General features: G+C 47.5%; 1 protein-coding gene and 1 pseudogene across 1 annotated transcript; one reads left to right on the forward strand and one right to left on the reverse strand.

Moving 5' to 3' along the window:
• Positions 1-112: 112 nt before the first annotated feature.
• Positions 113-2,529, reverse strand: HSD17B10 (hydroxysteroid 17-beta dehydrogenase 10). The gene is made up of 6 exons (XM_043457486.1): positions 2,375-2,529; positions 1,888-2,052; positions 1,086-1,250; positions 837-965; positions 649-757; positions 113-449 (listed from the first exon to the last, which is right to left on the reverse strand). The coding sequence occupies exons 1-6, from the start codon at positions 2,399-2,401 to the stop codon at positions 259-261; spliced, it is 786 nt and encodes a 261-aa protein (XP_043313421.1). The 5' UTR covers positions 2,402-2,529; the 3' UTR covers positions 113-258.
• Positions 2,530-2,699: 170 nt separating this feature from the next.
• LOC122436132 lies at positions 2,700-2,771 on the forward strand (annotated as a pseudogene).
• The last annotated feature ends 8,106 nt before the right edge of the window (positions 2,772-10,877 follow it).

Below are 10,877 nucleotides of genomic sequence, written 5' to 3' on the forward strand. Positions count from 1 at the left end.
TACTGCCATTCCCACCCCACCCATGGGTTCTGAGCATCCAACCCTGTCAGTCTTCACCCATTCACACTTATTCCCCATGCCAGCTCCCCCAGCACACAGTGCTGCTCACTCCTCTGTGAGAAAGAGACTTTATTAGGCACACAGGGTGACTGATAGGCAGAGGTTACAAAATGGCTACTGGGCTTCCTTCCAAGCTGGAGTAGAGCACTCCAGGAGGGGGAGGGACAGAGGAACCTTTGTTCTCTCTGCCTTCCCCCTTCAAGGCTGCATGCGGATGGCCCCATCCAGCCGGATGACTTCTCCATTGAGGAATGAGTTCTCGATGATGGCCTGTACCAGATGAGCATACTCAGCAGGGTCACCAAGTCGGTTGGGGAAGGGCACCTGGCTGGCCAGGAAGTTGCGCACTTTATCTGGGAGGGTGGTCAACAGCGGGGTGCCAAATAGGCCTAGATAAGACAGCCAGAATCAGAGACCCACCCTCACTTTCATATTTACCTGGTCCCTCCTCACCGTAACTCTACTTGTGGTGCTTCCCTATATCCAGAGATAGAAGGCTGCTGCTGTTTAGATGGTAGATACCTTCCCTGCTCAATTGCCCACAGATCCCACCCAATCCCAGGTGTGGCAGGGAGGGGATATGTCTACCTGGAGCAATGGTCATCACCCGGATACCCATGGGAGCCAGATCCCGAGCAATGGGCAGTGTCATCCCCACTATGCCCCCCTTGGAAGCAGAGTATGCAGCTTGTCCAACCTGGAGAGGGAGTGGAGGTCATAAGGGGCAGGGCCCCCAACAAGTCACCAAGGTACAAGCCTTGCCCCTACTCACACACCTGGCCCTCAAAGGCAGCTACGCTGGCCGTGTTGATGATGACCCCACGTTGGCCTCCCTGGTCTGGTTCATTCTGGCCCATCTCACCAGCCACCAGGCGGATCACATTGAAGGTGCCTATGAGATTCACCTGGAGGACCAGTAGAGAGGTGGTATAGGACTTGAAGCAGAGGTAGCCTTTTGTGGGTGTGGGGACACTCACAGTCAGATACTTCTTACTACTACCCCTGGAGAACCTCTAAGGCCTTACATTGATAACTCGCTGAAAGTCCTCCAAGGTATGGGCCTGGCTCTTCTTTAAGTTATATGTCTTGCTGGCCACTGCAATGCCTGCACAGTTGACTGCCACATCCACACGGCCAAACTTTTCTCTTGCTAGAGTCAGGGCTGCTTGCACATCCTTCTCTGAGGTCACCTTCAAAGGGAAAAGTGGAGAAGGTATTCATCTACCATCATACACATACCACTAAATCTTGCAGGGGGTGGGGGGCACAGGGCAAATCCAGTCTTTGAGTGACAACAGAATTGTGTAAGCAAGGGAGAGGCCAAGAGAAAGAAAACTCTAGAGTGAGACAAAGGTGAAAATGTTAGGTATTATAGAGCAGTGTTTCAAAACATTTTTGAAATCTATACCCTCTTTTGAAAAACTTACATACCCCTGGAGATTCTCAACTGCTGTGGATCAGACAAGTTGTGAGAATTATTAATATGAAGATAAACTAGCTTTTTGGTACCCCTACTTGCTAATATGATTTCATCAATCTTTACTTTCTGTAGTTTGTTTTATGATAAGTTTTTTGACTTTGTAAAAATTAAAATTACAGGGCACAATAACTCTACATATCTCCTTGAGAAGATTCTGATATGGCTAATCGGCAACCTCCCTCCCTGCCCTCCTCCCTGTTGTGAATCACAGCTTTAGCAATTCTTTATCCGGAGGCGTATGAAAACGGCTCAGACCAAAAGGGAAAAGGAGATGGGTCCACTGCCCACATAGACAGGCACCCTCATGAAAAGGAACCCCATGGGAGAGGTGAGGTAACCCCACTTACGTCGGCTGGGGCAAAGGCGCAGCTCTTCCCTAACTTCTTGGCCTGAGCCTCCCCATCTGAGTTGGGCAGGTCCAAAAGTACAGCAGTGGCCCCCTGCCCCACCAGTCGCTCCGCTGTGGCCAAGCCTAGGCCTGAGGCTCCGCCGGTTATTAAGGCAACCAGACCCTGTGAAGAGGAGCTCGGTCAACAACTACACTGTGCGGACCACCCCCACCCATTCACCAGGCTTCTGCGAGGGAGGCTCCCGGTCACCGCCGCGACTTGACCCCCATCTTAACGATGGGACCCTCTCGGCGTCTCATCCCCAGACAGCCATCCAGTCACCCCACATGCACGTGCCCCGGAGAGTTGACCTTCACCTCCCGAGCCCCGCCGTCGCAATAACAGGCCTAGATAAGAGTGACGCTTTCTCCCAGCACCGCTCTCTCCCCGCTGGTTCTACGGCTGCGCCGTCCCAGTGGGTGCAAAAGGGCGAAAACCCGATTACCTTCACGCTCCGACATGCAACTGCCATCTTGCTCAGGCCTCTCTGCAGGCTGGACTGCCGAGCACTCGCTGATTGGCCGGGGCGGAGCCGCGGGGCGGGGCCGGCGAGGCGGGCGGCCCGCCGCTCAGCCAAACAAGTGGGCGCCGGCCTCTCACGTCACCCGCCGCGGGGACAAGGCCGGCCGGGGCTAGGTCCAGGCAGAGAGTCTTTACACCCAGGGAAAAACAACGAATAGCCGCGTCGCAACACTACCACACCCCCGGGCCTTTGGTCAGGCCTGCAGCTCTGCTGGGGGGAGGGGGACAGGAGATTGAAAATGTGTTCCTCGATACAGAGAAGATTAGCATGGCCCCTGCGCAAGGATGACACGCAAATTCGTGAAGCGTTCCATATTTTTAAGTGGAAAAAAAAAAAAAAAAGAAAATAAAAAGAAAAAAAAAAAGAAAAAAAAAAAAAAGAAAATGTGTTCCTTACTCCTCGGAAAAAGCCTCCGTTCAAGTATAAACATATCAGAGAGACCTATATGCCAGTCTGTGCTGGGCACTAAGGATAATAGAGGAATAATAAAATAATCAGAGGAATAATAAAAGGTTCATGCCTTCCGAGAGGGAAGTTGGAAAGTTCAGTTGGAAAAAGAAATAATTTCAGTACAGACACAGACAAAGGAAGGGACAAAGAACCAGATTCTAGAACCTAGGCATGGATATCCAAAGATGGTGATTGTGAGAGCCACATACAGAGAAATATGTTGAGGAAGAGACTGAGAAGAACAGAGATGACCGACAGGTTCTCAGAGATACAGATGTGGAAAGCCATAACAAGAGAAGCTAGAAAACGACATTCTGAGACAGCTGCTGAGAAACAAACCCAAAGAGGCATAAGCAGAGAAGCAAAAAACATCTTTGAGCCTTTGGTACTGTCTTCTATGTCTAACATCTATTTTAAACCCCAAAGCCCAGATCACACATTTCACATTGGACCTCAACCAGAGACTGTCATTTAAGACCCAGAACACCCTAAAACATCTTTTCACCAGTATCCTAATTATAATTCTGAGCCTACCTTATCTGACTTCTTTATACACTTCTCCCCAAGCCAAGGTCTTCAGACCATAACCTTAGTCTACATTTTCAGCCTCATTGAGCTGTGTATTTCCTTTATTTTAAGTATCTCCCTATCTGGGTTCCCACCCAGGAAGACTTCCTTCTGGGCCTCCTAAATGTTGACTTACTACCACACTCATGGTCACTACACAATATCCATGAAAGGATTTAGTACCAGATTCACAATCTTTCAGACAACATGAAGCGCCCCCATCCCTCAGTGATAGCACTCTTAACGGAGCCAAATATGGTCCAACCACAGTGCCCTCTTTGTGTTCTTTCTTTTGTTTTTAATTTTTATTGAAGTATAGTCTATTTTCAATATTGTGTTAGTTGTGGGTGTACAGCAAAGTGAATTAGTTATATACAAACATATATCCACTCTTTTTTAGATTCGTTTCCCATATAGGCCATTACAGAGTATTGAGTTTCCTGTGCTATACTGTAGTTTCTTATTGGTTATCTATTTTATACATGTTGTTGTTTAGTCACTCGGTCTGTTCAACTCTTTTGCAACCCCAGGGACTGGAGTCCACCAGGCTCCTCTGTCGGTGGGATTTCTCAGGCAAGAGTAAGTATTGGAGTGGGTTGCCATTTCCTTCTCCCAGGATCTATGACCCAGGGATCGAACCCGCATCTCCTGCTTGGCCGGTGGATTCTTCACCATTGAGCCACCGGGGAAGCTATTTTATGTATAGTAGTTTGTATATATTAATACCAATCTCCCAATTTATCCTCCCACCCCAGCTGTGTTCATCTTTGAATTAGCTATTCTCTATGCTTGAAATGCTCTCCTGATCTTTGCATGACTGTATTTGTTGCTGCTGTTGTTGCTATTGTTTGGTCATTCAGAACTAAGCTTCAATGTCACCTCCTCTCCCTCACCTCTCAAGCTGAGTCACTTAGTTGCTATTCCATTGTGTTGGAGGATGTCATGAAGAGTACATAACCTCAGGTTGACCACACAGCTGGACCCAGGCATTGGGACACTCTGTACCCCACTTCTGTCCCTGGAATATGCTCACTGTTGCCACAGTTAGAGCTGTTTCAAGAACATGGCCTTGAGAGAGTAAGGTGTTGTTGGGACCATCTGGACTGAATACCACCTAACTGAATCCTGTGAACACCTCTATATAAACTTTTAAGATTCTGGCAGATAGGTGTGGAGATCTACTAGTCTTTTGGTCACCCAGAACAAACCTTAGAAGTTCCCTTGCTCATTAAATCTGCCACCTACCAATCTGGAATAGTCTGCCTCTTTCTTCAGTCTCTCCTTGCCCTTCCTGTTCAGGGGCCAGTTTTTGAATCAACACGTTGCATATTTGAATTCTCTGCATAGTACTTACAGGTCCACCGTCTCTTTCCAAACTTGGGGCCAGATATGCTTTGGAATTAGAAATTTTTTCAATTCTGAAGACACTTACCCTATATTACATACTTCTATATACTGCATATACTCTATACTCTCGGTAGTTATCTACCGAGAAAAGTCTGGGGTGTCACTTATAATTAAACATTAATAGTTCTAGAGGCAAAAATATGAAAATTTACACTGAGTGAATCAAGACAACAAATAGCCTTATGCTATTTCAGGTCCTGTTTGTCACCTAATGAGTTTGGGCTCCAAAGTATGAAAAAGAGCCTGATACTTGCCAGAACTTTTGGCATTGTGGAATTGTGCCTTAAGGATTTTGAGTCTTGTCTAACTTGGCCTTGTTTGTGTGAGTGTTTGTGTGTTCTCCGTGTGCTGGAAGGTAAACCCCATGGCAGCAGGGTCTTGTCCTTTACCTCTTGGCTACCTCATGCTAAGAACACTGCCTGACATGTACTACACACTCAATATGAATTAAGGAATAAATCAGCCAGTCTTGGGAGAATTTGCAGGCCCAGCTGCATGATTCTTCTTTTTTTTTTTTTTTTTTTTTTAATTTTTTTATTAGTTGGAGGCTAATTACTTCACAACATTTCAGTGGGTTTTGTCATACTGCATGATTCTTTCATGAAGAATTATGCTCAGCTCCAAGGACCTCCTTTCTACTTTAACCACCTCTGTCTAAACCACACTGTTAACCTTGTCATGTCCTGGAATGATTCCCCCACGTCTACAAACCACCGCCTCTGACTCTGACCATGTTCTCCCAGTTACCTCAGGTCTTCTCTCCACCACTTCTTTTATATCCTTGAACCCTGTTGATCTGTGGGCCTTTCTATTTTCTCCAGCCCAGCAGCTTCTTCCTACTTTTCTCCTGGACAGTGTAGACCCTCTCTCATTTCTCCTCTCTCTTTACCCATTCCCACCAGTGTCCTCAACCCATTTATCCCTTGGCATCCTACCAATTCAACTCCTTGAAATTTCAGCACAGACTCTGATACCAGAGGTCTGGGTTTGAATCTCAGCTTCATCATTTGCTAGAGATGACCTTGAGAAAGCTACTTGAATATGCCTCTTTATCCTCTTCCATAAAATGGATATAATCAAAGTACCTCCTTTGTAGGGTTGTTAGGAATATGATGCCATTTCTCGGATTTAACCTGGCTGAAACAACCTTGGCTCGGCCCCCACGAGGCGGAGCCCAAGCACAGCAGAAGCCCAACTCAGCGAAAGTTCCCATGGTGGAAGCTGAACTCAAGAAAACCCAGCGCAGTGGAAGTGACAAGGAGTCCAGCGTGCTGGAAACTGGGACAACAAAAACAAACTCAGCAGAAAGCTCACACAGCTCAGTCTCAGATTCCAGAAGACCTCCGATTAAGGTAGGAGATCCTTGCTCCTATGGCTGGAAGGACATATGGCTAACAAAATCTTAATTCCCTTACAGTCTCTCGTTTCTTGTTTCCTCGACACCCGCCCCCCCCTCACCCCCACAAACAGGCGAGCGGCTGTGGGTGCAACTGAGGGACTCTGGCAAGGGCTACTCTACTCCCCAGTGTGTCCCAAAGTTTGCACCATCTGCTATGCCCTAGTAGCTGTTGCCCAAGTGAGTGAGCGTTCTGTCCTTAATCGCCTTTGTGCCAAGGATCAGGCCAATGAAAATTGTGGGCACAGGTCAGGTATTTAGCAGATTTTCTGGCAGATTATGAAGGGGATTCCTCGGCACATTTTTCCCACTGCTTTTTCCTCCTATCCTCCAGCTCCTCTCTCCATCTATGCCACTGCTTACAAAGTATTAGGCAGGTCATCATCTTTCCATTTCTGAAAGTTGTGCTTGAAACCGTTTACCTAAGATTGGGACTCAAACCCACGTGGCAGGGACTCTGTGCTATGCTTAGTCACTCAGTCGCATCCAACTGGGACTTGAGCCTGGCCAAAACCCACGGTGCCTGGTTTCAGGATCTAATGAAGCTCTGGTTCTTGATGTCTCATTGAAAAAAAAAATTCAGTGAGAGACACAGCGATAGGTAAGAGGTAGATTTGTATGGGTTCAGAGAGAAGCACTCTACAAGAGTGTGGGCCATCACCGAGGGCAAGTGCGGTGGCCATGGAATGTGGTGTGGTTAGTTTTCTTGAGCTGGGTGATTTCATATGCTAATGAGTGGGTCATTCCCCCACCCACTCCTCGGTCTTTTGACAGTGACTTGGAACTGTCCTGTCACCTCTGGGTGTGTCATTTAGCTTGCAGATTGAGGATCAAGGTTTAGTTGAATTTGATTTGTCATCTTGGACCCATTTTGATTTTAATTGGTTTATGTTATGCCCTTGGGCTATGTCATTCTTTCAAAAGTTGTGCCCTGCCCCCTTCCCTCCTGTTTCATGCTCTTTTCCTGGGCCCACAATGTTGCCTCTACAGTCTTCTGGAGAGTCAACCAGAAAATAGCTGGCCCTTGAGAAAGAAATACTGTATAATATCCAATCTCTCTAGATATTCATGCCTTCATCTTCCATGTTTCCTACAACATGTGCAATATTTCTCAGTGAACCTGCTAGGGCGGGTGACAGGCACACAATGCCTGCTAGAAGTCCATCTATTGGTGGCATCCCTTCAAGGGCAATTGGGCTTCCAGGGATAATGTTTGCCACCTTGGGAGTTAGCCCTGCAGGCTGTTTGGGCCCAAACTCTTACCACGTTCTCCTAAAGTTACAAACATACCCCCGGATCAAATCTTCACTCCACTTTTATAGAACATCTGGTCTATTGCCTCTTATCAATTTGTTCTTAAGCCACTTAGTAACTCCTACAACCAGAACCCTGCCCCCTTGTAAGTAACATCACTCCACCCCACTTATTATTAAAATACTCTAATGCCCTAAACAGGACCAAATAGCCCACTCCTTTGTCATTACTTCTGTTATTGCCTAAAGTGGGTCTATGACAATGAAATGTTTACCATTGGAAACACCCTAAATTGCTCTTATGGAGGACTAGGGGAGGAAATCAGTGACTTACATTCCCTCAGAGCAATAAGAGGATAAGGCTTATGGCTGTTTTGCCAGGTTCCCAGTCTCAGGGCACAGGCTTGGATTGCTTTACATCATGATATCTATTCCCATCCTCAGTGGGCAAACCGGCAATGAGTTAAGATTACAACCCCTTAATCCTACCCAGCCCCTTAATCCTACCCAACACTGGTCATGCTGGAGACCTTGGGGATGCCCAACTCCAGTCCGTGGGTCCCAGGAGGTCAACCTGCCTTGACCTGCCTAGGGATCTGGTCCTCGGAAGGTTGTAACACGTCAACCTGCTCAGGGATCCGCCAGTCCAGGGGTCCCAGGAGATTGACATGCCTTGACCTGCCCAGGAACCCAATTCTCGGGAGGCCAACATGCCTTGACCTACCTGGGGATTCCATCTCCAGGAGGCTGTCATGCCTCAGCCTGCCTGGGGATCTGCACCCTGATCCAGGGATGCCTGGTTCTCAGGTTGCAATGGTACTGGGTAGGATAAGCTTCAGAAAGACTAACCCCTAAGGAAGTCCACCCATGGAAATAGAAGGAAGCCTATTAGTTGTGGGACTGTGCTTGGTCTCAGCAATAACCCAGGAGTCCAACAAGAACCCCATTGCCTTTCTGGAAAGTCTAAAAGAGGCCCTCCAAAAGTTTACCAATCTGGACTTAGACTCTTACGAGGGACAGCTGATTCTAAAGGACTAATTCCTGTCCCAGTGTGCGTCAGACATCAGGATAAAGTTACAACAGCTGCAGCAGCAGGACCCTGCTGCCTCTTTAGATGAGATGGTCCAGACAGCCACCAATACCTGTCATAATAGAGAACAGGAGAGGGAGGCTAAGGCCCAGGAAAGGGAGAAAAGGAAAGAGACAAGGCATGCCCAGATGCTGGCCGCCCTCCAGGGAAGCCCTGTGGCAAACCCTGAGTCCTTGAAGGACAAGGCACAAGGCAAATGCCCAATCTGTAGACAGGCGGGACATTTGGGCCAAAGAATGTCCAAACCATGACAGGTCTCCTAAAACAGCTTGCTACAAATGCCATCAATTGGGACATTGGGCAGCACTCTGCCCTCAGGACCCAAGAGCCACAAGGTCAAGTGCCAAGCCTTCCCTCATGATGGTTCAACAGGACTGAAGCCGCCCGCTCCAGCCAGCCTGCCTGTCACAGATAACCATCATGGGGCTGGACCCAAGGGTGCAACTGGATGTGGCAGGTAGGTCCGAGAATTTCTTGGTTGATACAGGGGCTACCTACTCTGTCCTGACTTCCTTCTCCTGAGCCTTCTCCTCCCAAACCTGTACCATTTTGGGTGCTATAGGAAAAGCAATTACAAAAAGATTCACTGAGCACTTGGCTGTTGGGGTGGACAAATATTTTCCCAACAGTTTTTGGTGGTCCCTGAGTGTCCTATTCCCTTATTGGGAAGAGATCTTTCCCTGCCTTCAAAATCTTGCAGCTATTGCAGTCCTGATAGAAGATGCTTTAAAACTCTCTCTTGGGGGCAAACTATTTTTACCAGCCACCAAGTGAAACAACTCCTGAATGGGAGAGGCCATTTATGGATGTCTGATCAAAGGATCCTCAGATATCAAGTAGTGTTCATGGAAAATCCAGGCCTGACTATATCCACTTGTGAGGTTCTTAACCCAGCTACCCTCCTGCCTACCCCTGAGGGCTCTCTCCCCTTTCACTCTTGCCTAGAAACCTTGGACCACTGGACAAAACCCCGAGAGGGATTGTCAGATCTTCTGACCAATCCTGAGGAAATCTGGTACACTGATGGAAGCAGCTTTGTCTTTGATGGAAAAAGAAGAGCCAGATATGCAGTAGTCTCTAATTTTGAGACCATAGAGGCTAAACATTTGCCACCAGGTACTTCAGCCCAATTAGCTGAGCTCATAGCCCTGACTTGAGCTTGAGCTGGGAAAAATGAAAAGAGTAGCCATTTACACTGACTCCAAGCATGCCTTTCTGGTGCTACATGCACATGCTGCTATTTGGAAAGAAAGAGGCCACTTGACCACCCGAGAGTCCCCAATCAAATATGGTGATCAAATCCTTAGGCTCTTGGAGGCAGTCCATCTACCCGCTGAGGTTTCAGTGTCCTGTTATAAAGCACACCAACAAGGGAGCACAGAAGTGGCATGAGGGAACCAAGCAGCTGATCAGGCAGCTAAGAGAGCAGGATTACAGAACAATGACCTGATAGGGATTGCCACCTTAGTTCCACAGACTAATTTGCCAGAAACTCCTTCATATACTGAAGGTGAGACTCTTAAAGCTAAGAGTAAGGGCTTTCAAAAAGATCATGTGGGGTGGTTCCACAAGGAAGGACTCCTTTTTCTGCCTGGGAACCTCCAATGGAAGTTGGTTAACTCCTTACATGCCACCACTCATGTAGGGGAGAAGGCCCTCCAAGGATTACTAGAAAGTTCCTTCAGAGAAACAGGCCTCCAAATGACTATAAGGTAAGTGGTCTCCTCTTGTCCCACTTGCCAACTGAACAACCCCCAAGGAGCTCGAAGACCCCAGCTGGCCCAGCCTGTCCAATGGCATGGGACCTACCCAGGAGAGGACTGGCAGATGAACTTCACCCAGATGCCAGTTTCTCAAGGGTATAAATACCTATTATTCATGATAGATACAGTCACAGGATGGATTAAAGGCTTTCCTACCCAGACTGAGAAGGCTGAGGAGGTGGTAAAAAAAAAAAAAACTCCATGAAACCATTCCGAGATTTGGTCTGCTCAGGTCATTACAAAGTGACAATGGGACATCATTTACTTCTAAGGTCACCCAAGGGGTCTCTAAAGCACTGGGCATTACTTATTATCTCCACTGTGCCTGGAGGCCTCAGTCCTTAGGAAAAGTAGAAAGAGCCAACCAATTCTTAAAATCAGCGATAAAAAAGATAAACCAGGAGACCTTCCTTGGGTGGAAGGAGGCTTTACCAATAGCTCTCCTCTGCACCCGTGTTGCCCCTAAGGAACAGGTTGGTCTTAGTTCTTATGAGATGCT

The sequence above is a fragment of the Cervus canadensis genome, chromosome X, assembly GCF_019320065.1.
Source record: "Cervus canadensis isolate Bull #8, Minnesota chromosome X, ASM1932006v1, whole genome shotgun sequence".
Taxonomy (NCBI): domain Eukaryota; kingdom Metazoa; phylum Chordata; class Mammalia; order Artiodactyla; family Cervidae; genus Cervus; species Cervus canadensis.

What these genes read in the sequence shown, in the direction of transcription:
- HSD17B10 (XM_043457486.1), bottom strand. Translation starts at nt 2,401, where the DNA reads ATGGCAGTTGCATGTCGGAGCGTGAAG. An exon ending in TTGCATGTCGGAGCGTGAAG is followed by an intron (nt 2,053 to 2,374) that starts GTAATCGGGTTT and finishes TCCTCTTCACAG; the next exon opens with GGTCTGGTTGCCTTAATAAC. An exon ending in ACTTTCAGCGAGTTATCAAT is followed by an intron (nt 966 to 1,085) that starts GTAAGGCCTTAG and finishes CTGGTCCTCCAG; the next exon opens with GTGAATCTCATAGGCACCTT.